At 44.9% G+C, this 27,660-nt stretch overlaps 1 protein-coding gene and 1 pseudogene across 1 annotated transcript; one reads left to right on the top strand and one right to left on the bottom strand.

The window, feature by feature from the left end:
• Positions 1-323: 323 nt before the first annotated feature.
• On the top strand, positions 324-21,296 carry LOC110507226 (annotated as a pseudogene).
• Positions 21,297-21,304: 8 nt separating this feature from the next.
• Positions 21,305-26,653, bottom strand: LOC110507273 (extracellular calcium-sensing receptor-like). Its single transcript, XM_021587156.2, has 9 exons — positions 26,411-26,653; positions 25,702-25,996; positions 25,438-25,524; positions 24,924-25,190; positions 24,302-24,508; positions 23,876-24,148; positions 23,502-23,729; positions 23,149-23,272; positions 21,305-23,056 (listed from the first exon to the last, which is right to left on the bottom strand). The coding sequence occupies exons 1-9, from the start codon at positions 26,620-26,622 to the stop codon at positions 22,143-22,145; spliced, it is 2,607 nt and encodes an 868-aa protein (XP_021442831.1). The 5' UTR covers positions 26,623-26,653; the 3' UTR covers positions 21,305-22,142.
• Between the last annotated feature and the right edge of the window lie 1,007 nt (positions 26,654-27,660).

The following is a 27,660-nucleotide window of genomic DNA, read 5'->3' on the forward strand; positions in this document are numbered from 1 at the left end:
ACGGGGAGTTGGCTCAGGTTTAAACCCTATCTCCGCCAATCTCCCCGTGTGCCGCCCCACCAAATATGTTTTGGGGCTGCCTCTCGTGGGACTGGTTAGTTTGCAGTGGTTGGCTGAGGCGGGCAGGGCTTTTGGTCACCTGAGGGCTCTGTTTACCTCGGCTCCCGTGCTGGCCCATCCGGATCCCTCTTTGGCATTCATAGTGGAGGTGGACGCGTCCGAGGCTGGGATAGGAGCCGTGCTCTCTCAGCTCTCGGGTACGCCACCAAAGCTCCGCCCCTGTGTTTTCTTCCTGAGGAAGCTCAGCCCTGCGGAGCAAAACTATGACGTGGGAGACCGGGAGCTGTTGACTGTCATCAGGGCTTTGAAGGTGTGGAGACATTGGCTTGAGGGGGCTAAATACCTTTTCTCATCTGGACTGACCACCAAAATCTGGAGTACATCCAGGTGGTGAGGAGACTGAACCCTAGCCAGGCAAAGTGGGTCATCTTTTTCACCCATTTTGTTTTCACCCTTCCCTACAGACCACGTTCCCATAACGTGAAGGCAGACGCACTGTCCCGGCTGAATGACACAGAGGAGCGTTCCATGGATCCCACCCCTATACTCCCGGCCACCTGCCTGGTGGCGCCGGTAGTGTGGGAGCTGGACGCAGACATTGAGCAGGTGCTACGTGCAGAGCCCACTCCCCTCCAGAGTCCCGCTGGGCGTCTGTACGTTCCGTCTGCTGTCCGTGACCGGCTGATCTATTGGGCCCACACGTCACCCTCCTCTGGTCATCCATGCATCGGTCGGATGGTGTCCTGTCTGAGTGGGAAGTACTTGTGGCCCACTTTGGCTAAGGACGTGAGGGTTCATGTTGCCTCCTGCTCAGTGTGCGCTCAGTGTAAGGCTCCTAGGCATCTGCCCAGGGGTAAGTTACAACACCTTACCCGTTCCACAACGACCTTTGTCGCTCCTGTCGGTGGTCGGGTTTTCACCCCGAGAGTAACAGGCAGGTGGAGAGAGTTAACCAGGATGTGGGTAGGTTTCTGAGATCTTATTGCCAGGACCGGCTGGGGGAGTGGGCAGCGTTCGTGCCCTGCGCAGAGATGGCCCAGAACTCACTACGCTACTCCTCCACTAACCTCTCCCCCTTCCAGTGCATACTGGGGTATCAGCCGGTTCTTGCTCCTTGGCATCAGAGTCAGACCAAGACTCCTGCGGGGGATGACTGGTTCCGGCGTGCGGAGGAAACATGGGACGCCGCCCATGTTCACCTTCAGCGTGCCGTGCTGCGCCAGAAAGCCTGCGCAGACCGTCACCGCAGTGAGGCCCTGGAGGACCCGGTCTGGCTCTCGACCCCAAACATGCCACTCCGCCTGCCCTGCCGGAAGCTGTGTCAGCGGTTTGTGGGGCAATTCAAAGTTCTGAGGAGACTGAACGAGGTGAGTTACAGGTTACAGCTTCCTCCCGATTACCATATTAACCCCTCGTATCATGTGTCTCTCCTCAGGATGGTGGTGACTGATTCACCATAGTGAAGGCCGTAAACTCTGATTTTCTAGGTCTCTATGTTTTTAGTTAGATAGGTATCTCCATTTCTTCTGACGAAGAGGAGTAGTATGAAGGTTCGGAGGACCAATGCGCAGCGTAGTAAGTGTTCAGAGTTTTTTAAATAAATAACAAACACTGAACAAAACAATAAATGTGAAGTAATCAAAACCGAAACAGTCCCGTGTGGCACAAACACTAACACGGAAAAATAAACACCCACAACTGAAAAGTGAAACCAGGCTACCTAAGTATGATTCTCAATCAGGGACAACGATTGACAGCTGCCTCTGATTGAGAACCATAACAGGCCAAACACAGAAAATCCCTAATTATAGAAAAAAATAACATTGACAACCCACCCATCTCACGCCCTGACCATACTAAAATAAAGACATAATAAAAACAAAGACATAATAAAATAACTAAGGTCAGAACGTGACAAGATCAAATATATTGTTTAGGTTTTCTACTGGTAAGTTTGCACCTTCACTATTACAGTGCAACATTTTGTCCAGGAGGGATTTAATTTGTTGTTGCCTCTTTGGTTTGGTAGGTTTCTACACTACTTTCCTTCCATCTACAGCATTTCTTAATATATTCAGTTCCTTGGGCTTTGATGCCTCATGATTGAGCATAGCTCTGTTCAAGTAGAGTGTGATTTTATAGGGGTGTCAGTGGACTGACTGACAGAATGCTCTAAGATACACTGGGTTGAGGTCAGTGATAAAGTTGTCTACAGTGCTACTGCCAAGAGATGAGCTATAGGTGTACCTACCAAAGGAGTCCCCTTAAAGCCTACCATTGACAATGTACTTACCCAGTGTCCAACAGAGCTGCAGGACTTTTTGTTGGCGTAGTTGTGTCTAGGGGGGCACATGTGTTAGGGAATACTGTCAACTCTGTCACGCTCTGACCTTAGAGATCCTTTTATGTCTCTATTTTGGGTTTGGTCAGGGCGTGAGTTGGGGTGGGCATTCATTCTGTTGTGGGTTCTATGTTTTATTCTCTGTGTGTTTGGCCGGGTGTGGTTCTCAATCAGAGGCAGCTGTCTATCGTTGTCTCTGATTGAGAACCATACTTAGGTAGCCTTTTCTTAGGTAGATTTAGGTAGACCATACTTAGGTAGACCACCAAGAATGGTGGTCCCAAGCTCCAGCGATGGGGTTGAGCCAGTTCTTTAAGGGTTTTACCGTGAGTAACGTCATCAGCAGGATTGTTTATGCTATCAACATACCTCCAGTCCTGGACTTCGGTTAGGTCTTGGATTTCCGCAATGCGAGTTCCGACAAAGACCTTATACCTGCAGGACTCCGACTTGAGCCAGGTCAATACAGTGGTCAAATCACTCCGGTAGATTACCCTTTGGATTGGCAAGGTGAGCTCGGCTCGCAAGGTAGAGGCCAACTGGGCTCCGGAAAAGGCGGCACTGAGTTCCAGCCTAGGCATTGACAACTGCTTCTTGGTTGCGACCCTGGACCTGGCCATGACAAAGGAGACATGGGTGTGGCCTCTGCCTTATCCTCCACTCTTAGATAGGAAACCCCATAAGCTCGCTCCAAAGCGTCACAGAACACATGCAGTTTGTTAGGAAAATTATGATTAAGTGACTGAACAAATCATTTTAAATGGAACTGTAACTAAGTAAACTTATACTCTTTTTTATTATATCTGATTAACAATATGAGTTCATAAGAAGGGATTGTGTGACACGGACATGGAGTAATTAAAGTTAATGAAAACCATTCCAACTAGGCAGAAACGAATGGGTTGTGGATTAAGTAAGCAGATAAGGTAGTTAACCTATGGTTGAACCGACAAAACTTAGCTCTGGGGTGTTTTAGAAAAGACAGTGAGTGCATTCCTAGGTTTTCTGTTAAGGAAATGTAAGAAAGACTTTAGAGATTGCCACTCATAGACATGTTTTTTCTAAAATCAATGATTTTAGATATAGTCAAACAGTGAGACGCTTAGTGGTATTTGACAGATAGGAGGGCAAACGGTTACTGTTTAAATCGTTAAATATATATATTTAAGAAAATATATAAGTAGCACAGATACTTCTTAAAGTAGATAAGACACTTGACAGAGAATTGGTACAGGATTGACATGAATGGACGCCCAAGGGAGAATTGGATACGTGGAGAATGAAAGGGGCGCTCCTACATGATGATGTCAGACATGAGGATCATTTACTAATCTAAGTCATTGTTTAGAGTAGGTAAGGGAACACCCCCCTGAAATGGACAAAAATGAATGGGAAGTCATTGGCACTGGACAAACCATATACACGGTGTCCAGTACCACTCAATTCGACGTCGTTTCGTGTAAAGTTGATTGCAAATGCCATATAGCAAATGCCAGTTGTAACACTTTAAAAATCCAACAGGTGGCGAGTGCGCTCCACCGTGGTTTTTCATATTGCAAATGCAACACAAGTCAACATCCAAAAGCAAAATTTTGAAAAAGTGAAAAAAAATTCAAAAACTTATCACACCCCCAAAAAAGTGCTTTCTGGACCGTCAATTACACATGTGTAATAACTGTATGAATATACTTTTGTCGTATTTTATTATCATAATTTTTTTTTTTTTTTTTACTTGCGCATAAGGCATATGTTTTGTCCATTTGCAATATGATTTCATAGGAAGTCAAAAGTCAAAAGTCAAAAATAGCAAAATTGTATAAAAAACTTCACACACCCTTAAAAAAGTGCTTTCTGGACCGTTTTTCGAAATTCTTTCGAATTTTGTGTCAATCACACACGAATAAGAACTGTATCAACATACTTTAGTCGCATTTTATTATCATAAAAAAAATTCTCACTTGTGCATAAGGCATATTATGCATAAGGCATATTAGGCACATTTGCAATATGATTTCATAGGAAGTCAAAAGTCAAAGTCAAAAGTCACTCTTTTTGGGGCCAAATGCCATAAGAAATTTGACATGCTCAAAAATTCTGCAGAAATGCAAAATTGACTGGCCTGATGAACTCGGGATGGCCGGGCAGTGATAGTTGTTCCTTTCCATCACTCGTTGTGTTGATTTCATCATGTTCATTTGGTGATGTTTTTTTCACTATATAATCATGTTGCAAGTGCACGTGCATTTGCAATATGTTTCAATGGGCATTTACCATCACAAATTTGTCAAGCTATAAAAATCCTGCAGGAATGCAAAATTGACTGGCCCGATGAACTCGGGATTGCTGGGCAGTGATTCTGGTTCCTCTCCATCGCTCGTTAGGGTTGATTTCAGAATGTCACTTTGGTGATGGTACCTCACTGTTTAAACATATTGCAAATGGACAATAGTCACCAGCAAGTCACTGTCCATCAGTCAATTAGATATCATTCTGACACCAAACTGATACAAACTGACACCAAATCCACTTTTTCCAACATGTTTAGTACACATACTACAGAGCTGGCCCAAAATTCACAACACCTTCTGTTCAAACCATAATAAAAACGTAAAACACGTAGTTACGTTCTAGCTGCGGGTCCAGTTCTGATGTTATATGTAGGCCTAGTTGAGGTGACCCCGAATCCCAAGTTTCGGCTCGATAGGTAAACTGGTGCCCGAGCAAGACCCTAATTGGTGCTGAAAATCCACTTTTTTCCATGCCTTGCTACGGGGTCCTTGAATGAGCAATCGGACATAAACGTTGGGGTTCGTCTATATGGGCCAAGGCGGTCATAATGCACCTAGTCTTGCGACTCTGGGACATTTCTAAATGTCGTAATTTTCGTGATGCAAAAATGATTTGAAGTTATTGCAAATGTACGAGGCTGTTTCTCGGCCCGAGAACCTTCTAGAGCCACGTAACTCACCACGCACTATCGACCTAAGGTCTAGAACAGGTTTATAAAGTTTCGGAACTCTAGGTCTGACGGTTCTTTAAAAGTTCCAACAAGGTTAACTTATGCAGGCAGTGTATGTCTCTACGCACCCCAATACATCCCTCCTTCCAAGCTGTGTGTGTGTGTGATTTAGGTTTTCTTTGAAATTTTATCGGGAAAATGACTGATTTACAGTTCATGGGGGTTGCCTAATCACACATATGAAGTTTTGGAAAGATCTGACCTTTTTAACCCTTGGAAACAGCCACTATGACACCAATTATGGCACTTCCGGTTCGCACAGGAAGCTATAAATAAACTCATATCCTGATTGGGGTGTGCCTTTACAGAATCCTGAGTTTTAAGTCTTTACGTTAAGAACTGAGTTATTTATGGAGGGTTTAGTAAGTGTGTGTTATTTCAGAAAATCATAGAAAATCACAGAAATCTCGCAGAGCTCCGCAGCACACTTTAAAAATAATCGTATGAACACCCTGCAACTGGATCTATAACTGTTTGAAAAAAAAACCTTAGTTTTGAACATCCCCAATTTGACATTGTACTATTTCTCTTAAATGACGATAAATAAATGGCTGGTTCTTTTTTTATTGACACCGGAGGCTCCTTGACTTTGACGTGAAGCGGAAAAATTATTGCTCTATTTTCATTTTGGACCTTTTTTCCCAGAAAAATGGCCATAACTCAAAAACCGTTGAGGCCTAGACGCCATCTTGTTCGGGGCCAACTGCGCATTATGCCAAACCTACCCTCACCAAGTTTTGGCTTCAAAATATTTTCCGTTTAGGAGATAAGGCCACGTCGTGATTCGTGATGTTTTGTACATGTGCAATATGATTGCTTATGCCCTCTTGTGGGATTTGCCGGGACAGCGGAAAAATGACCAAAATATGATTATTTTATAAAACGCAAACCGAATGTCCGAGAGAGTTCGTTTGATGACTTCCCTGTAGATCCGGCCCTGCCGCACGGCCCGACGCCGTCCGCAAATTTTACAAACGTTTTCGGACGTCTAATAAGGGACCGTACATTTGCAATATGGACTTTCTCACTAACCATATGGCGAATGTCAAAATGTTCCCTTAAGGTATGCAAGGTTGTTAGCTGGGCAGAGCCAGGTATCAAAGGGGGGATAGGTAAATTGTGTTCTAGGATAGGATGTGACCTACTGGATAATAAACAAATACATTTTTTTTAGCTAACAAGTAGGTATAGAAGTTAAAGATATAATCAGATAGAACAAATGAGAAACTGTTTGTTAACCAAACCTGTATGTCCAAGATTTTATGCACTACAGGTGAATTACAGGTGAAGTCACTCAATCCAGTCCCTGGCGGGACCATACCAAGGACTTCTCGTGACAGCTAGCTGAAAGAGCTACCCGGATTCATATCACAGGAGGGTAAGACACACTGACACTGTCGAACAATAACAGTGTTCGAGAGGAGAACTGAAATTAACAGAATTCTGGGGGCCATCTCTCGAATGAAGATTTCCTTTCCTGTCATTCCATCCCTGTTTTTGTTCATAGAATTGAAAGTGTGTCTGGCTCTTGCTAATGATGTGTTCTCTGGAAGAGGGTGGGGCTTTATGGGTGGGCTGTCCATGAGCTGTCTGGTTGTGGGAGCCTTATTCCTGATACACCATGAACACCGAAAAGGCCAGAGGGTAATATTGACATAGTTAAACAATGAGGATTAAGTATTAACCAAGCATAAGAGATCACTTGATCTGGATTAACAGGAAGTGAGAGTGGGATTGGGAAGGATGTCTCAGTGGAGTTTTATTTAAACCAAATGGGGCCTTTTACTCCTTGGCAGTTTAGGATTAAGAGCAGCTATTATGGAAGACATCTATGCAAGTCCCTGTGTAGTTCATGGAAACAGGTATAGCTCACATCAAGTGAGAGGGCTACATAAATCTACATACCCAGTATGGAAGAAGATGGAGTGTAGTGAAAGTAAGGGTTTCAGTTGATAATCTAGTGCATTCTGGGTAGAAAATGTTAGAGCATATACATGTTCTATAGTCAGTGGAATACAAGCAGAGTCCCCCTGACAAAGCAGATACTGACTGTGGAGTTGTCCAGAGCCAAGAGCCGGTGTGGAAAGTTTAGATGAAAGATCTTAAGGAAAGGGAAACTGGTTATGAGGATTCTAACCTCTGGTTAGAGTGGATTCAATATATGGCCAGATCAATAGTGATTTGGCAGGCTGGTTGAGATGAGATCAAAGCTATAAATTAGATCCTGGCAGGATTAGAGTCAAGTATTTTTTGGTGGTAAACTCTCAATGAGAATGTGGATTGGATCAATTATATCTATTAAAAATCCACAGCGCTTCACCAATTATATCAGAGATGTAATGAATGGCTTGGAAGTATAGAATAGTCTTGTATATGTTTGCTGGCTGAAAAGGGTGGGAGTGTATGGAGGTAGTTTGGAACCCGATGACACAGCTCCGGATGGATCAGTGACCCCGGCCTTGGCTGGTTTGCACACCCTAGCTCACGAGTTGGCAGTGAACTCAGGGGTGAATACTTCTCTGACTAATTGGGTTGACAGTGTGTTTGGAAGATGGAAAAATGTTATGATTACTGTGTTATGGGCTACCTTCACCTGTGTGACTGTGTTAGTTTTGTGCGGATGTGTTTTGATTGCATGTATGAAAGTTATCATTTCCAGGACTCTGGAGAAATCAATGACACTTCAGATGCTGATATATGGACCAATCCTAAGCTCTGACCAGTGGAATACAAAATACATGGCTCTGGACGTAATAGAAGAATCCGGATCCTTTCACTTGCGAGGAGACCATATTTGATGTTTAGGGAATTTAGATGTTTTCTTGTTTCAATGTATAGACAGTTTTTTCATGAAGATTGTAACGGAAAATCCTGAAAAGTAGAGTTAAGATTCTGATGTACAGTGCCTTGCAAAAGTATTCGGCCCCCTTGAACTTTGCGACCTTTTGCCACATTTCAGGCTTCAAACATAAATATATAAAACTGTATTTTTTTGTGAAGAATCAACAACAAGTGGGACACAATCATGAAGTGGAACGACATTTATTGGATATTTCAAACTTTTTTAACAAATCAAAACTGAAGAATTGGGCGTGCAAAATTATTCAGCCCCTTTACTTTCAGTGCAGCAAACTCTCTCCAGAAGTTCAGTGAGGATCTCTGAATGATCCAATGTTGACCTAAATGACTAATGATGATAAGTACAATCCACCTGTGTATAATCAAGTCTCCGTATAAATGCACCTGCACTGTGATAGTCTCAGAGGTCCATCAAAAGCGCAGAGAGCATCATGAAGAACAAGGAACACACCAGGCAGGTCCGAGATACTGTTGTGAAGAAGTTTAAAGCCGGATTTGGATACAAAACGATTTCCCAAGCTTTAAACATCCCAAGGAGCACTGTGCAAGCGATAATATTAAAATGGAAGGAGTATCAGACCACTGCAAATCTACCAAGACCTGGCCGTCCCTCTAAACTTTCAGCTCATACAAGGAGAAGACTGATCAGAGATGCAGCCAAGAGGCCCATGATCACTCTGGATGAACTGCAGAGATCTACAGCTGAGGTGGGAGACTCTGTCCATAGGACAACAATCAGTCGTATATTGCACAAATCTGGCCTTTATGGAAGAGTGGCAAGAAGAAAGCCATTTCTTAAAGATATCCATAAAAAGTGTTGTTTAAAGTTTGCCACAAGCCACCTGGGAGACACACCAAACATCTGGTCAGATGAAACCAAAATTGAACTTTTTGGCAACAATGCAAAGCGTTATGTTTGGCGTAAAAGCAACACAGCTGAACACACCATCCCCACTGTCTAACATGGTGGTGGCAGCATCATGGTTTGGGCCTGCTTTTCTTCAGCAGGGACAGGGAAGATGGTTAAAATTGATGGGAAGATGAATGGAGCCAAATACAGGACCATTCTGGAAGAAAACCTGATGGAGTCTGCAAAAGACCTGAGACTGGGACGGAGATTTGTCTTCCAACAAGACAATGATCCAAAACATAAAGCAAAATCTACAATGGAATGGTTCAAAAATAAACATATCCAGGTGTTAGAATGGCCAAGTCAAAGTCCAGACCTGAATCCAATCGAGAATCTGTGGAAAGAACTGAAAACTGCTGTTCACAAATGCTCTCCATCCAACCTCCCTGAGCTCGAGCTGTTTTGCAAGGAGGAATGGGAAAAAATGTCAGTCTCTCGATGTGCAAAACTGATAGAGACATACCCCAAGCGACTTACAGCTGTAATCACAGCAAAAGGTGGCGCTACAAAGTATTAACTTAAGGGGGCTGAATAATTTTGCACGCCCAATTTTTCAGTTTTTGATTTGTTCAAAAAGTTTGAAATATCCAATAAATGTCGTTCCACTTCATGATTGTGTCCCACTTGTTGTTGATTCTTCACAAAAAAATATAGTTTTATATCTTTATGTTTGAAGCCTGAAATGTGGCAAAAGGTCGCAAAGTTCAAGGGGGCCGAATACTTTCGCAAGGCACTGTAGGTTAGAACAGTCATTGAAGTTGATTGTGTGTACATACATGTATGGGGTTGTCTTCTTCTAGTATATCATTGATATTTCCATGTAGTGTTTAATGATGGTATGAGTTGTTGAGTCATTTTTAGGGTGAATTGTTAGGAAAATGATGATTAAATGACTGAAAAAATCATTTTAAATGGAACTGTAACTAAGTAAACTTAGGGATTGTGTCACATGGACAAGGAGTAATTAAAGTTAATGAACACCATTCCAACTAGGCAGAAACGGATGGGTTATGGATTATGTAAGCAGATAAGGTAGTTAACCTATGGTTGAACCGACAAAACTTAGCTCTGGGGTGTTTTAGATAAGACAGTGAGTGCATTCCTAGGTTTTCTGTTAATTAGAACTGTCAGCTAAGTGGTGATCGATAATGTTGAGGGGTCAAAAGTTAATTCAGTTGTGTTGTGTGTCCTGTGTATGTGCTAGGGGGGTCAGAATGAACTCAGAATGAACCTTTAAAGTTCTCTTTGACCCGGTCTGGAGGAGGGGATTCTGTTAAGCAATGAAATGACGTAATGTTATTGTATATAAACTGTTGCTCGTGGTAACGTGGCAGCGCGCTCCGAGAATAAATTCTGTTACCTATTATTGATAAGACTGGTCTCCGTCTATTTTATGCAAACAAGAATCTTACAAATTCTCATGAAATATATTAAGGGAATTCAATTAATGAAAACACATTGGTATATTTAAATTACAGTAACAAGTTCCAGGCATGATCCCAGTTGGTCAGCACAGGGTGGTACATAACATCTTGGCATTTGGACTTCAGAGAGCTCCGATAATTCTGTTTCCCAACAGATCCATCGTTCCACTAGGTTAGCCGGGTGGATCGGTTCATCCAAGTCCCTCTTGGTCTAGCACAGGTCCTGGACTAAGACTTTGGCCTGGGTTGTGTATGGCAGGATATACCCAAGGGGATTGTATTGACTGGCCATGGTCCGATAGATGTTTCGCAGAGTGGGGGTTTTGGTACTCAGGGATGAGCGGTGCTTATACCCCAGGGTATCCGGTATGCAGCTCCACCTCAGTCCTAGAGTGGGCTCTTCTGGGTTAGCACCAGACTGCGATAGCCATAGTTCACTGCTACTGGACCTGGCTTGTGGCAGGAGGTGCTGGATAACCTCCACTCTTTTACTCGCCCACTGTCGGACCACAAATCCCCCTTTGGACAGGAGATTCCATGCTTTATCAAGGAGTGCTTTCGCTTCAGCCGTGGATGGGATGCTCTGTAAGCAGTTATCCACATAGAAGGCATTTTCCACGGAATCCCATACCTCGTATAGGCTCAGTCGAGGTGACCAGATGTGGGTGGTCTGACCCAATCAGGATAAGTGGCACTACTCTGGTCACTGTCCGGGTGCTCCCATGCGTGTCTCTGCAGAGTGTATATGGCACAACAAGGACTGCAGGTGGTGCAAAATGTGAGTACTTGCCATTCATAGATGGTGGGCTCTGCGTCTCGTTTCATATCTCGCCATATGAACCGGAGCAGTGTGGTGTCGGACGGCAGTAAACTAATCTGATGAAACATGGCTTTGATGTCTCCACTGATGGCTGTAGAGTGCTGCCGGAACCGGAGAAGGACACCGAGCAAGGAGGACCTAAGGTTGGTCCGGGGAGTAGACAGTCATTCAGGCTTTGACCAGCAGCTTGGAATGAACAGTTGAAGACAAGTCGGTACTTCCCACCGTGTTGCTGGATAAAATGGTGAGGGAGATACCAGGATTCACGGAGTGCGCTTCCCTCTTCATGAGCTTTCACTTTAGTGACATAGCCTGCCTTCACAAGGTTATGAATCTCTCGGTTATGAACTTCTGCAAGCTCAGGATTCTTCACCAGGCGTCGCTCCGTTCCCCACCGTAGTGGGAGTACAGCCCATGTTGTGTTTGCCAGAGGAGGATGGTTGGGCACCCGTAGCAGTTGGTTTGCATACCTGTGAACGCCATCCATTTCAGTGGTGGTGGTGCTCTTCTCCAGGAGATCTAATGCATAGGAGTCATGTTTCGAGCGAGTGACCTCCTGTAGCTTCCATTTGGAGAAGGTGTCCATCTTCCAGAGCATCTCAACATTCCGAAGGAGGTCTGTGGCTGCACAGGGGGATGGATCTGGATTGCTTCTGGTGAAGAGGACTTCCTGTGACTGTACAGCTTGGGTGGAGAGAAGTAGATGGGCTGGACCTTGCACAGCCCAACCCAAGGATGTATGGACAGCAATGGGCCCTCCTTCTGGTCCAGCTCGTATAGGCTCTATCGGGATGACCAGATGTGGGTGGTCTGACCCAATCAGGATAAGTGGCACTACTCTGGCCAGGTTAGGAAGAGGCAATCCTCGTAGATGAGGATATTGTTTCTGTAGAACACTTACCGGGCAGGAGTGCTCTGCGAGATTCAAGCCATCTGCCGTGAAGGCATTGGTGATGTTATAGGCCACGTCCCTGTTTCCTGAAGGTGAAATGCTAAAGGTCACAGCAGAGCCTTTCATTTGGGTAACATCATGTCGCACTGTTCTGAGATTAAGGGTCTCGGGGGTCCCCTCCAGGTTAAGCTGACAGGTGGCCGCCGTGGGAATGATTGTTCTGTCTGACCCATCATCTAGAATGGCGAATGTATCAATGCTTCTCCCTTCACTTTGCAGAGTGACCTTGACCACCTTCAACATGACCCTTGGAGACTGGTTCTGCTGGTCGAGGTACAGCTCCTTTGCAGCTCCTACCATGAGCAAACTCTGCTCCTTCTGTGCTTGGGGAATTACATCATGCAACACGGTGAGATGGATTTCCGCCTTATGGCTACGGGCACACTTGTAGCATCGCTTGCCTGAAGTGATCCAGGCCTTCAATTGAGGTTGAGTGAGCTTTTTTACCCTGGGGCATGAGCCAAGGAAGTGCCTCTTACTATTGCAATATGGGCAGTAAGGCTGGAATTTGATGTTCTTGCTCTTGAGAGGGGTCTTCTTCCCGGGTTCCTCCCCGGCTTCACTATTTAAGTACATGGTAGTGGGATTTGGCCTTTTCTGTCCCTGCTGGCGTTCAAACTCCTTCCTTCCCCTGGTGGCTATGGCTGAGATTATGGCCTGGTGAATGATGCTCTTCGCCTTTGCCTTCACCTCAAACCATGCGGCCAGGTCTCTAAGAGCATAGGTGCTTTTCGAGCCCTCTTTCAGGATGCCCTTATTCAAACAATGTTAAATTAATCTGTCTCTGAAGTACCCTGGAAGTTTGCTAAGAAGCCTGTCCACATGGAGCCACATTTCAGCTCGTTCCCGTCTTCTCCTTCAATCGATTGGAGCATCGAGGTCAGGGATTGGACAGCCAGGGAGAACTCTTGGAAGGCAGCATGGTATCCCATTGTAATTGGAGATGTGTTCAGGATGTTGTTTAGTTCATTCTGGACTAGCTGGCGTGGCTCAACATATCTCCCCTTCAGGGCCTGGAGAGCGGCAGCGTATGGTGTTGCGGAGTGCATAAAGGATTGGGCCAGCGTGTATGCACTGGGAAACCGTAAATGATCCATTAGTACTTGGTATTTGTAGCGTTCTGACAGATGACTGTGAATACCCAGTAGGCTCTCCAATGACATTTCCAAAAGGACAAATTCACTCTCCTTTCCGCTCTCAAAGTATGGCAGTTTTGGTCTGGGAATTCCATAGGCTGAGGCTACTAGATGTTTCATAATGTTGGCTCCCTCTTCTGGTTGCGTGAAGGATAAACCCGGGACGTCTGATGAGCCCACTGTGGCCTCATTGGGCCGGTCCCCTACTGTCCCAGACCCTCCATTTGTGGCAGACAGAATTGGGTGAGAGCCCTCCGACCTGATGTTTGAGGAATGGCCTGGCCCTGGACGAGAGGAACGATTAGCCGTGGTTGGTAATTGGCGGAAAGGCGAAGGAGTGATGCTTTGTCCAGATGGAGGAATGCTAACTTGTGTCACTGGTATAAAAGGCGTTGGCGGAGTAGCCTGTCTCCCGTGCTCCGTGTTGGCTGTTGACCCCGGAGCCTCCGGGGACTGTGTGCTTTGCTGTACCAGAGGGGCAGATTGGGAAGGAAAGGCAGACAGGTCAGGTCAATGTGGAGGTGTGGTCAGGTCAACTCCCTGTTAGTTTCTCTTCAGGAAGGATGAGACCATCCGTGCCTCCTCCAATTCCCTTCTTGTTTGACGGTGCCATCGCTGCTGTGCCAGTTCCTTGGCAATGAATTCCCGTTCCTGTAGAGCTCTACGGGCCTGCACATCCAATTGATGACATCTTTCGTCAGCCTGTAGTTCATCCTCAATCTGAATCTCAATTTCCTCCAAAGCTAATAGTTCCATCCTCTCTTGTAGGACAGCCGTCTGTGAATCGCTGAGGGCTAGTGAATGGCGGCTGCCATGGCCACTTCCAAAGGGGTATCCACTGGTCGAACTCCCACTCCGTCTAGAGTGCTTCGACGATTTCCCATTAGTTAAGGGGTGAGCGGAGCCTGCCTCAGGAAGCTGGTCGACCTGTGCGTTGGGAGTTATCTCCTCCATAGGTTCTTCATGTAGACCACTTTCCTGCTCCAAAGCAGTTTCCGGTCCTTGGCTCAAAGGGGATGGTTGTTGGCTGAAACGTACAGTTGATCCATCACCACTTTGAGCTCTGGTGGGCTGGCCCTTTGATGTCGGAAACTCGACCACATAATCCTTAAGATAACCAGGTGCTTGCCTGGTTCTTCTGGTGCTGCTGGTGGTTGAGGATGAAGCCTTTGTTGCTTTAGGCTTAGCTCCTGGATATTTCCTTTGTTCCAAGACTTTCTCTCAGCTGCTCTCTCCTCCTCTCTTCTTCCTTCCAGTGGAGACAATTCTTCCCTCTCCCCTCCATTTCCTTTTCACCTGTCTTTGGTTCAGTCATCATCCGGTTTGAAGGAGCATTGAAAGATTAGTGGAATCTGTGTGGGTAGCTGGACCGGTAGGATGACTGACAGTGAAGGTGAACAGGTGGTCACTTGTCAGGTGACAGAGGAATGGATGAGACTGAGGCAGGAATTACTTTAACCATGAAGTGGTATATTTACTGAGTAGTCTGTGCTGCATAACAAAGGAAACAAATAACATGTATCTGATCAAAGTCATCATCCCAAAGATCATATAACAATCATTCATGATTAACATAATTAGGGAAGTCAACAATCCAATTCGTTAATAAGTCAATAGTAATCATCCGTGAGTCATTTAGGCAAACAATGACATTTCTCATTTCACCCATTCCATTTTCTTCATGTGTACATGAAATCAATTTCATTACATATTAACCATATCGATTGCATAATTGTCCTATGAGGATCATTCACATTACACAAAATGTTTGAAGCGTGCGCTCCAAGTAGCACTCTGCGGTAATAACTATAAACAATAACTTTTGGCCCACTCCAGATTGAACAGATAGTTCAGATGAAAGGTAACAGAGTCGGTGGACTTACGTGGATTCATGGACACACAGAACTTCTGGATCAGACGGAGTTAAAAACTTGTTATGGCAAGGAGTCCCCTAAAGGGAACACCCCCTCCCATTCAGCTGAAAAGGTGGCGAATGTGCATATATATATGTATAAAAAATCTCAGTTTACATTGGCGCGTTACGTGCAGTGATGTTTTGTTTCCAAAACATCTGGTGGTTTTGCAGAAATACTCACATTAAACATTGATAAAAGATGCAAGTGTTATTCACAGAATTAAAGATAAACGTATCCTCTATGCAACCGCTGTGTCAGATTTCAAAAAAACTTTACGGAAAAAGAATCATCTGAGAACGGCGCTCAGTACCCAAAGAAATAGCCGCCATTTTGGCGTCAACAGAAGCTACAAAAGACATTATAAATATTCACTTACATTTGAATATCTTCATCAGAAGGCAGTTCCAGGAATCCCAGTTCAACAATAAATTACTGATTTGTTCCATAAAGTTCCATAAAGCCCATCATTTAGCCACTTGTTGTTAGCTTGTTCAGCCCAGCATTCAAGCATCAAAAAGCACGAGCAATTCCTCCAGACAAAAACTCAAAAAGTTCCGTTACAGGTCGTAGAAACAAGTCAAATGATGTATGCAATCCATATTTAGGATGTTTTAAACATTAATCAGTAATAAGGTTCCAACCGGAGAATTTCATTGTCTGAAGAAACGCATTGGAACGGAAGAACACTCTCGTGACCTTACGCAATGAGACCGAGGCTTTCTGCCAGAGCACCCACTCAAAGAGCTATTATGAGCCCCTCCTTTATAGTAGAATCATACAACCAGAATCTAAAGACGGTGACATATTGTGGAAGCCCTAGGAAGTGCATGCACATCCATATCTAAGCTGAACTTCAAATGGCACTGTTTTGAAAATCGAGTTCTCACTTCCTGTTTGGATTTCTTCTCAGGTTTTTGTCTGCCATAGGAGTTCTGTTATACTCACATACATAATTCAAACAGTTTTAGAAACGTCTGAGTGTTTTCTATCCACCAGTAATAATAATATGCATATATTCCCATCTGGGAAAGAGTAGGAGGCAGTTTACTCTGGGCACGCCTTTCATCCAAAAGTGAAAATGCTGCCCCCTAGCCCCAACAGGTTTTAAGGAAGAGAAAGCAGCGAGATCAGGCGATGGCAATTTCCTCCTTTTATGGAGTTGAGAGCTTTCGAACATTTCCACCTTAAATCGCCCCTGGCCCAGCTGAGTAAGTGGCAATGAATTAAAGGATTATTCCACCATCTTCATCGGCCTTTTCTACACAGGTAGTCATAGACGTAACCCCTTCCTGCTGCCTGGGGTCCGGCTGGGCTACCGTATCCTGGACAGCTGTAATCAGCACCACCGGAGCCTGCGAGGGGCACTGTCCCTGGTGTCAGGGGGGAACATCAGATGTGAAACTATAGAGATTTATAACCTCAAATGTGATTTTAACCACTAACCTCAACCTCATCTTTACCTAAAATTAAAACGTAATGAAATGTATTTGCCAAATAGCCACTAATATTGTGGAGATCCTACACTAAATGAATAACAAATATTGTAGTTCATGTACTTGGTATCATGTGGTTCTGAATAAACATCCATGTTATGGGTATTCTGTCCTGTCCAGCACGGCCATCTAGTGACTGCCCTGTTCCTCTGGTCATTGGTGATGCATCGTCCACTCAGACCATCATCCTGGCCAGGACCCTGGGGCCTCTCTCTGTGCCTGTGGTCAGTCTCTCTCCACACAACCAGAAAGTGCAATGGCTAGAACAATTGCCATAATACTTTAATTCATCATATTTCAGATAGTTTAGAATTTAATGAGATATTTTTTGAGGGTATTTGGTACCTCATAAAAAAAATATTGATGTGATTGTGTACAACCAGGTTATATACTGAGTAGACACAACTTTAGGAACACCTGCTCTTTTATGACATAGACTGACCCAGTGAATCCAAGTGAAAGCTAAGATCCCTTATTGATGTTACTTGTTAAATCCACTTCAATCAGTGTAGACGAAGGGGAGGATACAAGTTAAAGGATTTAAAATATGTTTTTTAAGCCTTGAGAAAATTGAGACATGGATTGTGTATATTGGCCAATCAGAGGGTGAATGAGCAAGACAAAAGATTGTGAACTTGGTATGGTAGTAGGTGCCAGGCACACAGGTTTGTGTCAAGAACTGCAATGCCGTGTGTACCAAGAATGATTCACCACATCCAGCCAACTTGAAACAACTGTGGGAAGCATTGGAGTCAACATGGACCAGCATCCCTATGGAACGCTTTCGACACCTTGTAGAGTCCATGCCCCAACGAATTGAGGCTGTTTTGAGGGAAAATGGGGGTGCAACTCAATGTGTTCTTAATGTTTTGTAGACTCAGCTAGAAAGATTGCGATAATGCTTTAATTAATTATAATTCATCTGGTCTGGTATTTAGTGAGAAATGATTGATTCAATGGCGTTGTTCTCAGATCAGTTACCAGGCCAGCTGTGGCTGTCTCAGTGACAGACAGGAGTTCCCTAACTTCTTCAGGACCATCCCCAGTGATGTCTACCAGGCCCTCACCATGGCCCGGCTCACCTGGCTCTTGGGATGGACCTAGGTGGGGGCTATTGCTATAGACAATGACTACGGTCGTCTGGCCATACAGGTGTTTCCTTATTTTACTTCAAAATTTGTCTACGACTTTATAAATTCTTCCTCAGTTTACAGAAAAAGAAATGCAGAATTGAATTTACATCATAAAACAATTGTATAGAAAACTGTATTTAGTTTATTTACATTATATCTAACACTGGATACTTAAAACAAATATTTTCATCAACTTAGTATCAGTATTGTGACAATTTGATCCCCAGGTGTTTGAGGAGGAGATTCGGGGGACGGGGGTGTGCCTGGCGTTCTTTGAGACCCTCAACCGGGCGAACCTGGTGAGGGATGTGAAGCGAGCAGCAGACACGGTCCAGGCCTCGACAGCGCGGGTGATCCTGGTCTTCCTCTGGTACACTGACATGGGGGCGTTACTGCACCAGCGGACAACTCCTACGAAACCCCGCCCTCCTTAACATCGCTCAGGGCGTCGTGGGTGTGGCTATCTGCAGTGCACCTATTCCTGGCTTTGAGGTACACCTTCGAAGTCTCAACCCCTCTCATTGTCCCGGAGATGTCCTGTTGAAGGAACTCTGGGAAACGGTGTTTGGGTGTAGCCCTGGAGCAGCACATGGACACGGCACGTCTCTGCTCCCCTTTCCCCTTCCTCCAACCCCCTCTGTGTCACTACCACACACCCCTCCTCCCACCTCCAGTTCCCCTCGTCCACGCCTGGCCTCCTGCAGTGGGGCAGAGACTCTGGAGGGGATACAGAGCCCCTTCACAGACACCTCCCAGCTGAGAATAACCTATAACGTGTACCTGGCTGTGTATTCTGCACAGCCTGCTGTCCTGCCCCCAGAGACACAGCCCTACCTGGGGCAGCAGCTTCACCTGCTCCCTTCCTTACAACATCAGCCCAGCGGAGGTACTCTCATCTATTGCCCGTGTTAATTAGACAAGATTTGGAAACACAAATAAATCAGGGGGGGAATTGGTCATGCCAATGTAATCCTTTTTTTGTTATTTAATGTCAATAAATATTCATGTCCACTTAACAGTCACTATGGGGATATGTTTTGAGTTATTACATCATATTAAGAGTGTAATGGTCATGTTTGTGTCTCCACTCCTCCAAGCTGTTGCAGCACCTGAACCAGGTTAACTTCACCACTCCACTTGGGGAGCTGTTCTACTTCCGGGGCGCGGACGTCCCTGCTGTGTACGACCTTGTGAACTGGCAGGCCACGCCCCAGGGGTTGCTCAAACTTGTCACAATTGGCCGTGTAGACGGGTCTAATCTCCTCATCAACCAATCAGCCATCCAGTGGAACACAGGATCTAATATGGTAAGAAAGACCATTTTTAAAACATGAAGTGAATGGTTTTGTTCAAATGAAATGATTTACATGGCATGTACAGGTGCCTGTGTCAGTGTGCAGTGACAGCTGTCCCCCAGGCACCCGTGTAGCCAGGAAGAAGGGGGAGCCTGTCTGCTGCTTCGAATGCATCTCCTGTGCTGAGGGAGAGGTCAGCAACACCACAGTTCAGTGAACTGAATATCATCAGTCTTCTCACATCACTGAGGTGGGTGGTTATTCCCACAGTCTGTTGTGTGTTAATGCTTACTTAAGACTTATTAGACTGAATAATTAATGATGCTTTTCTCCCAGGCTCTTTGCAATGTGACCGGTGTCCTCTGGAGTTCTGGTCCAACAGCCATTGGACCGCCTGCGTCCCTCGTCAGCTTGAGTTCCTGTCCTTCAATGACGTGATGGGCGTCACCCTGACCACTGTTGCCGTGTGCGGCGCTGTGGCAACAGTGGCTGTGTTTATGTTCTTTGTGTACCACCGCCACACCCCTCTGGTAAGAGCTTTAATAAAGTGTTGAATGGGATCAAATTGAGAATTCTTATATGGTACCATGTGTGTGTAACCCTTCCAGGTGTGGGCCAACAACTCGGAGCTGAGCTTCCTGCTTCTCCTGTCACTCAAGCTCTGCTTCCTGTGTTCATTGGTGTTCATTGGCCGTCCCTCTGTGTGGGCGTGTCGGATCCGCCAGGCAGCATTTGGGGTCATCTTCGTGCTCTGCCTCTCCTGCCTCCTGGTCAAGACCATCGTTGTTCTGGCTGCGTTCCGCTCAGCCAGGCCTGGTGCTGGGCAGCTGATGAGGTGTTTTGGACCCGTTCAGCAGAGAGGGAGTGTCTTCCTCTTTACCAGTGTTCAGGTGAGCGCTTTAACATTAAAATAACTTCAAAGTCACCCAACTGAATTAATCAGTCATCTATAAGATATTTAAATTGTGTTTGTAATTGTGTTTGTAAACGCAGGTGATCATCTGTGCCGTGTGGCTGTCCATGAGCTCTCTCCTGCCTTACCGTGACCTAGGCCTCAAGGGGTCAAAGGTCATCCTGGAGTGTGAAGTGGGCTCTGTGGTTGGCTTCTCTCTGGTGCTGGGCTACATTGGCCTGCTGGCCTCCCTCTGTCTCCTCTTAGCCTTCCTGGCCAGGAAACTCCCAGACAACTTCAACGAAACCAAGCTCATCACCTTCAGCATGCTGATCTTCTGTGCTGTGTGGATTTCATTTGTCCCTGCCTACATCAGCTCTCCTGGGAAGTACGCAGACGCTGTAGAGATATTCGCCATCTTAGCTTCCAGCTTTGGGTTACTGCTTTGCATCTTTGCTCCGGAGTGTTACATCATCCTCCTGAGACCAGAGAGAAACACCAAGAAACACATTATGTCCAAATAGGAACCACCAAGAAACACATGATGTCCAATTAGAAACCAGCAAGAAACACATGATGTCCAATTAGAAACCAGCAAGAAACATATGATGTCCAATTTAGAAACCACCAAGAAGTATATGATGTCCAAATATAGTCTTCAATGTGTTTAGTTAATCACACCATCTCACTATTGTTTTGTATGGTAAAACCTTAACAAGGAATTACATGATACATTGTATAATACTTACCAGCAAGTTACATATTTAACAGACAATACCTAAAGTTGATGGACACAAATGAACAGGACTTTTCTACCCTGCTGGTAGTGTATGTTTCTAATGATTCAAAAGTGAGTCAGCAGTGACTCATGGTTCAGTCAACAGTGAATCAATAGTTAGTCAACAGTGAATCAACACTTAATAAGTCTTCCTCTGAATCCCATCATCAATTTAATGACATCCATTTCTCCCCTGAATGTTAGTTCTGAAAACAAATCAGTTCAATTAGATATGGTTAATGAAAAATGTTGTTTTCTCCTTTCACATTTTATGAGGTGTGTAATTCTCTATTCCAATATGACACAGTTTCCTGAAATTTTTATAAAATATATCGCTAAATTTCAACTGTTCAATAAAAACACATTCAAGCAACTCCTTTCAGGTCAAACTGTTTTATTAAATGAAAATGTGCATTAATGAATAATGAATTCATTGGTGAATAAGTGTGGCAGCAGAATCCTTGAGAAGGAACGGGAAAGTTAAGCTGTTCCACACGATGTGATGATTAAATTGAAATTGAAAGCTTTTCGATGCAGAAACCCACACAGACAAATTAAATACATTCAAAGCCTACTTAACAGGCCAAGGAAATAATGTTTAGTCACAGAACATCATAATTATAATCAATAAAAGGCACATGCACACATCACTAGAGTGCTAACAAAACAATAAAATCTCTTTGATTTCATTTATTGCCATCAAACTACAAACAGAAGTGGAAACAAAAAGGAGCTACTTCAAACTATTTGAGACCATCAAACTCTGTTACTATACATTTCTCCTTTCCTTTCTTTGCATGACAGAATGTGAAGCAAATCCCTAGCAGGCATAGTACCTCCACCTAGTGTTCATATTTCAGATCAGCACAGAGGACGTGTAGAAGACAAGGAGAGGAATCCAATGTAAACTGCTGTTATGGTATTGAGCCTATGGGAGAATCTCAATTACTTTTCCGTGATTCCTCGTGTCCTCTCTCCTCGGTCTCCTTTTCAAAACTCAATGAATGAGAAGGTTAGATATCCCGCCCCTCCTGACCTTCTAATCTAATTGGTTTTGAGATGAAAGCGAGGAGAGAGGAAGTGAGAAAACAAGGAAAGGTAACGAAGATTCTCCCTATGTCTTGGTTGAGGCCCGGCCCATCAGAGCCTTCTTGGTGTTCCTCTCTGGCCTCAGCAGGATGATGTAACACTTTGGGCCGAACAGCGCCACCAGGATGCCAAAGCTGGAAGCTAAGATGGCGAATATCTCCACAGCGTCTGCATACTTCCCAGGAGAGCTGATGTAGGCAGGGACAAAGGAGATCCAAACAGCACAGAAGATCAGCATGCTGAAGGTGATGAACTTGGCCTCATTGAAGTTGTCTGGAAGATTCCTAGCCAGGAAAGCCAAGAGGAAGCTAAGGAATGCCAGGAGGCCGATGTAGCCTAACAACGCTCCGAACCCTGCTACCGACCCCACCACACACTCATATACAATCTTATCATTATGGTAGCGCATGTTTTTGTGTGGAGTTGGAGAGGCTGAAACCAGCCAGGCTGTGCAGATAGCAGCCTGGAATGAGGTGAGAACCAGGACTGTTCCTCTCTGCTGCCCAGCACCAAACCACTTCAGGCTTGCCTTCCCCCCAGGCTTAGAGGTCCTGAACACAGCCAGCACCACCATTGTCTTCACCAGTATACAGGAGACACAGAGAACAAAGCTGATACCAAATGCTGCATGCCTCAGCTGACACGTCCACAGCCGTGGCCGGCCAATGAACAGCAGCGAGCACAGGAAGCAGAGTTTGAGTGACAGAAGAAGCAGGAAGCTGAGCTCAGAGTTGTTGGCCTTGACAACAGGCGTGTTCCGGTAGTGGGTGAAGATTCCGAGGACCACTGCACAGATGAGGGCTCCTAGCAACGAGGCGGTCATCAAGGAGATGCCCAGGGATTCCTGGTAGGAGAGGAACTCAACCCCCTTAGGGATGCAGAGATCACGCTCCGGGCTGGACCAGAAGTCCTCTGGACATTTCAAGCACTCGGCCGAGTCTGACAGAAAGACAGACAAAGAAAATGTGGACAACCTTTTCATCAGCCCAAAACCACACTCAAATACTTTAAATGATATTAATTTCACTGACCTGTGGTGTTGCTGACCTCTCCCTCAGCACAGGAGATGCAGTCGAAGCAGCAGACAGGCTCCCCCTTCTTCCTGGCTACACGGGTGCCTGGGGGACAGCTCTCACTGCATACTGATCGTGGGGGCTATAAGGACGAAGGACGAGGGGTCATTTAACCTTTATTTAACTAGGCAAGTCAGTTAAAGAACAAATTCTTATTTACAAGTACGTCCTAGGAGGGAGAATGTAAGACTTTTATACGCCCATGTTTATACCCATATTTAATGCTTCTGTGCCCTACATTGGTATAAGTTCACACTGTTTCTGTTGTAGTAGTGAAATATGCTCTGTAGCTATATAACTTTACAAATAACCTTTCTTGACTCAAAGTTCCAGAAAATTCTGTCCTCATCCAGTGTGAGCTCTTGTCCTGCGGGGGCTGATTCGTCAATCACACCCACATTCTCCACCTGAACACTCCCGTCCTGGAGCCACGCCCAGTTCAGGATGTCATAGATGGCCAGGGCGTCCCCGTTGTCATCGAAAGAAACGCGATCACCAAACCCTGTGGTGAAGTTAACCCTCTCCAGGTAATGGACCAGCTGGACAGAGGAGGGGGATGGAGGGATGGAGGGAACAGAGGGAAGAGAGGAAAGAGGAGGAGATTATGTAGACAAAAGACAGTATGAAGTCAGGGGGCTTGACTTAGAAAACAGTGTTTGTGTGCTTGGGTATGAATATATTCCACCTGCCAGTGCTCCAGTCTCTGTAGGCTGGCACAGCGGTTCCCACTGAAAGGTCCTGTCCCTGGCACACACTGCATTAGGTCATGCAGGGCATGGGCCAGGGCGTACACTGCCTTATACACGTTATACTCCGGCCTGAGCTCAGACACGTCCCCACAGTTGGTCTCCACATCCCTCAGGTCCTCCTGACCTGTACATACATCACCCCCAGCCTCCACCCAACCTGCTGGGGGCTCCAACCTGCACCCAAACACAGCCTCCCAGAACTGTCTCACCTTATCAGAACAGAGAAAGGAATGTTTTAGAGGAACACTAGTTTTTTTCTTCTGTATTGTAGAATTTACAGGCAAAGTAGCCCTTTAAATGTTTTAAACATAATGTATAAAGTAATTAAATAAATTGTTGGAGTTAAAAGACAACTACTTTACCATGTTGTTTCCAGGGTTATTGTCAGGTTGGTCGTTGGGGCGGATGCTAAGCAAGAAGTCCCTGAGGCCGGGTATCTCTCCACGACGGATGGCGATACCCAGGGTACCCCCCAGGTAGGGCATGAGACGGGGGGTGTGAAACACAGAGGAGGTGGTCCAGGCTTCACTGGCGATCCACTGGAGACCCTTCACATTCTGCACCACCACCTTGTAAAACAGGTTTTATACTTTATAATCTTGGCATCAAAAACTCCACAATGGTAATACGCTCTAACACTTTTATACACTGTTGTCTGTGAGTGTAACATCCTACAGCTGTTATGGCTGTTAGGGCTGTAGAATGCATTTGATGATAAAACATACTTACTATGACTGTGATGTGTGGTTGTCCCCCCCAAGATATCTTAGGATGGGTGCACTAACTGTCCAGGGACACCGATATGTAAAATATATGCACACATCACTGACTGTAAGTGTCTTTGGATAAAAGCATCTGCTAAATGGTATTACTAATATTATTATGAAGTGTAAATTTCTCTGGATTAGAGCCTCTGATACTAAAATGTGAATGTATTGTAAGAGTTATTTTAGATCAACTGTCAAGATAAAATCATCTCTGAACCTCATCCACCAGAGGGAGCAAGTAGGCCTCGTTGGAGAACACCACCACCACACGAGCAGAGGAGCTCTTGATCTCTCCCACGATCCTCTGCAGCTCAGTGGGGCGGTTGTCTTTGGGCAGGACCTGGGAATAGGCCACACAGCCCCCTGACTCGGCCAGGCTTGATTGGAAGGACCGGGCAGCATGAACTCCATAGTCATCATCACTGAACAGCAGTCCCACCCAGGTCCAACCCAACCGACGTAGGATCTGGATCATGGCTCGCACCTGAGATCACATCAACAGAGATTAGACATTACTGGTGTTATTACAGAGACTGGAGAGTATAGAGAGATCAACATAAACTACATACATTATTTTTGTCACCTTTTATTTAGCCTAATCTAATCTTTTTTTTATTTACCCTTATATTTAACAGTAAATGCAATAACACAGTATGAAGTGTATAGTGAGTATACATGGGAGCTGACGGTTCACTGTGTAATCATGTCATTGTAGCCTTCTAGAGACAGACCTGGAAGGAATCACTGGGGATGGTTCTGAAGAAGGATGGGTATTTTCCCCGGTCGCTCAGACAGGAACACGTGGCGTAATGACTCACCTGAGGGAGAGAAATATACAATTATTAATTTGTTATTCTTCAATGAATTAATATAATAGAAATGTTTCATACCTAGACACATTTAAGACCTAAACATGCTGTTTCTCACTCAAAGTGTGCTTTTGGAATACAAGAAGGACATTTCCAATAATGATCTTTCTATTCTTTCTGATTTACCATGGGAACCCTGAACAGCCCTAGGACACTGGAGATGGCGATGGAGTTTGTGGACCCTGGGTCTCCCACAATCCCTAGCACCGGGGGTGACCCAGAACAATTATCATCCAATAAGAACTCTTTCTCTGTCCCACTGGCCAATGACAGGGCAGCACGGAGCGATACTCCCAACTTCTGGCAGTCGTCATAGAGCTGGTATCCGAGCTTGATGTTTGGCAGAAGGTCAGGGTCTCTGTTGATCTCATCTACAGCAAACGCCATAGTCTGGGCCTGCTGGAAACCACAACTGGTAAAACTGAAAAGGAACATTCAATCAATTTGTAAATGTTTTAAATCGCTCTAGAGGTGTTGAACCCTGTGCACCTCTTAAGTGGTGTGTGAGAGAGTGTTGTCATAAGGGGTTGAGAGGAGAAAACAAGTTACCTTTGTCAAGGATAGATAATAAAATAGCTTTATCTTAAAGGTAAATTTGCTTAGAAAACAGAAATAATGATAGAAAACAATGGAATACACACAATTTATTCACATGTATTTTGAAACCGCAATGTACTATTCACCAATGTAACAAGAACCCAGTAGGTCTCCGGCACCAGGGTTGGTTAACACTGATCATAGTGAGGCTTCTTATAGTAGGGATGTCTATCTGTCCTTTTTAGGAGAGGTGCAGACACACATCCAGTCCAGTCCAGTCCAGTAGATGAATACTCACCCCTCACAGTAGAGCTGCTGGGGTTCTGATGTGAAAGACAGCTCAGGGAACACAGTGAAGTAGTGGACCTCAAACAGACCTCCCAGAATCACATCACCCTTCTGGTACATTCCATTCAGACTGAAATGCTCCCGCAGACGACAGGATGAGGAAGTGGACGAGGCAGAGGAGTAGTTCAATAGAAGGCTCAGAGATGAGGAGTTCAGTATCATTACTATAGATAGGTAAAGGTTAATATATTGCCTGACCCTCATAGCTGTACTCTGTCTCTCCCCCTCTCTCTCTTTCTTACTCTCTTTACCTCTCTTTTATAGTGTCATTGGAGGTTGACACTATATGGCAGGGAGAGGAGTGGCAGGGGGTTGCAGGGGGAGGGAGTTGGGGTGAGGTGGCGGGGGAATGCGGGGTGGAGGGATTGCAGGGGTAGGGGAGGCAGGGGGAGGGTTGTTGGGGGGGTCAGAGTTGCAGGTAGGAGATGAGATGTGGGAGTGTCAGAGAAAGACAATATATGAACTGTTGCCACGCAAAAAGGGAAACCAGTGAAGAACAAATACCATTCTAAAAAACATTCATATTTATTTATTTTCCCTTTTGTACTTAGCACATTGTTACAACACCGTATATAGACATAATATGACGTATGAAATGTCTCTGTTCCTTTGAAAATTCACTCACTTTTGTTTATAATCAATTTAATTTGCTTTGGCAGTGTGACCATATGATTCCCATGCCAATAAAACCCTTTGAATTTAATTGAAAGATTTATTACACACCAAGTTCCACCATGAGTCCTGTAGGGGAGCTGTTTTTCTCCCTCTTTCCGTACCTCTTCCTCTCCCTCTCTTCCTCTCCCTCTCTCCATCTTTCTCTCTCTCTAACTCCCTTTCTTTCCCTCCCTCTCCCTCTCCCTCTCTCTCCCTCTCTCCCCCTCTTTCCGTCCTTCACAGATGTACCAGTTTATTTCTTGGTGTCTGTTAAGGGTTCTCTAGCTCCAGGCTAATAATGAGGCTGGGATGAATCGAGAGACACACACACACAAATCAAAATAAAATCTAATTTGATTGGTTGTGTACACATATTTTGCTAAATGTTATTGTGGGTGTAATGAAATGCTTATGTTCCAACAGTGCAGTAATAGATAACAATACAAAACAATTCATGCAACAACAACAACAAGGAATTAAGAAATATACAAATATTAGATCAAGCAATGTCAAAAATAGTGTGAATGAAATGTGTGTTTGAATATT

Source organism: Oncorhynchus mykiss, chromosome 27 (assembly GCF_013265735.2).
Source record: "Oncorhynchus mykiss isolate Arlee chromosome 27, USDA_OmykA_1.1, whole genome shotgun sequence".
Taxonomy (NCBI): domain Eukaryota; kingdom Metazoa; phylum Chordata; class Actinopteri; order Salmoniformes; family Salmonidae; genus Oncorhynchus; species Oncorhynchus mykiss.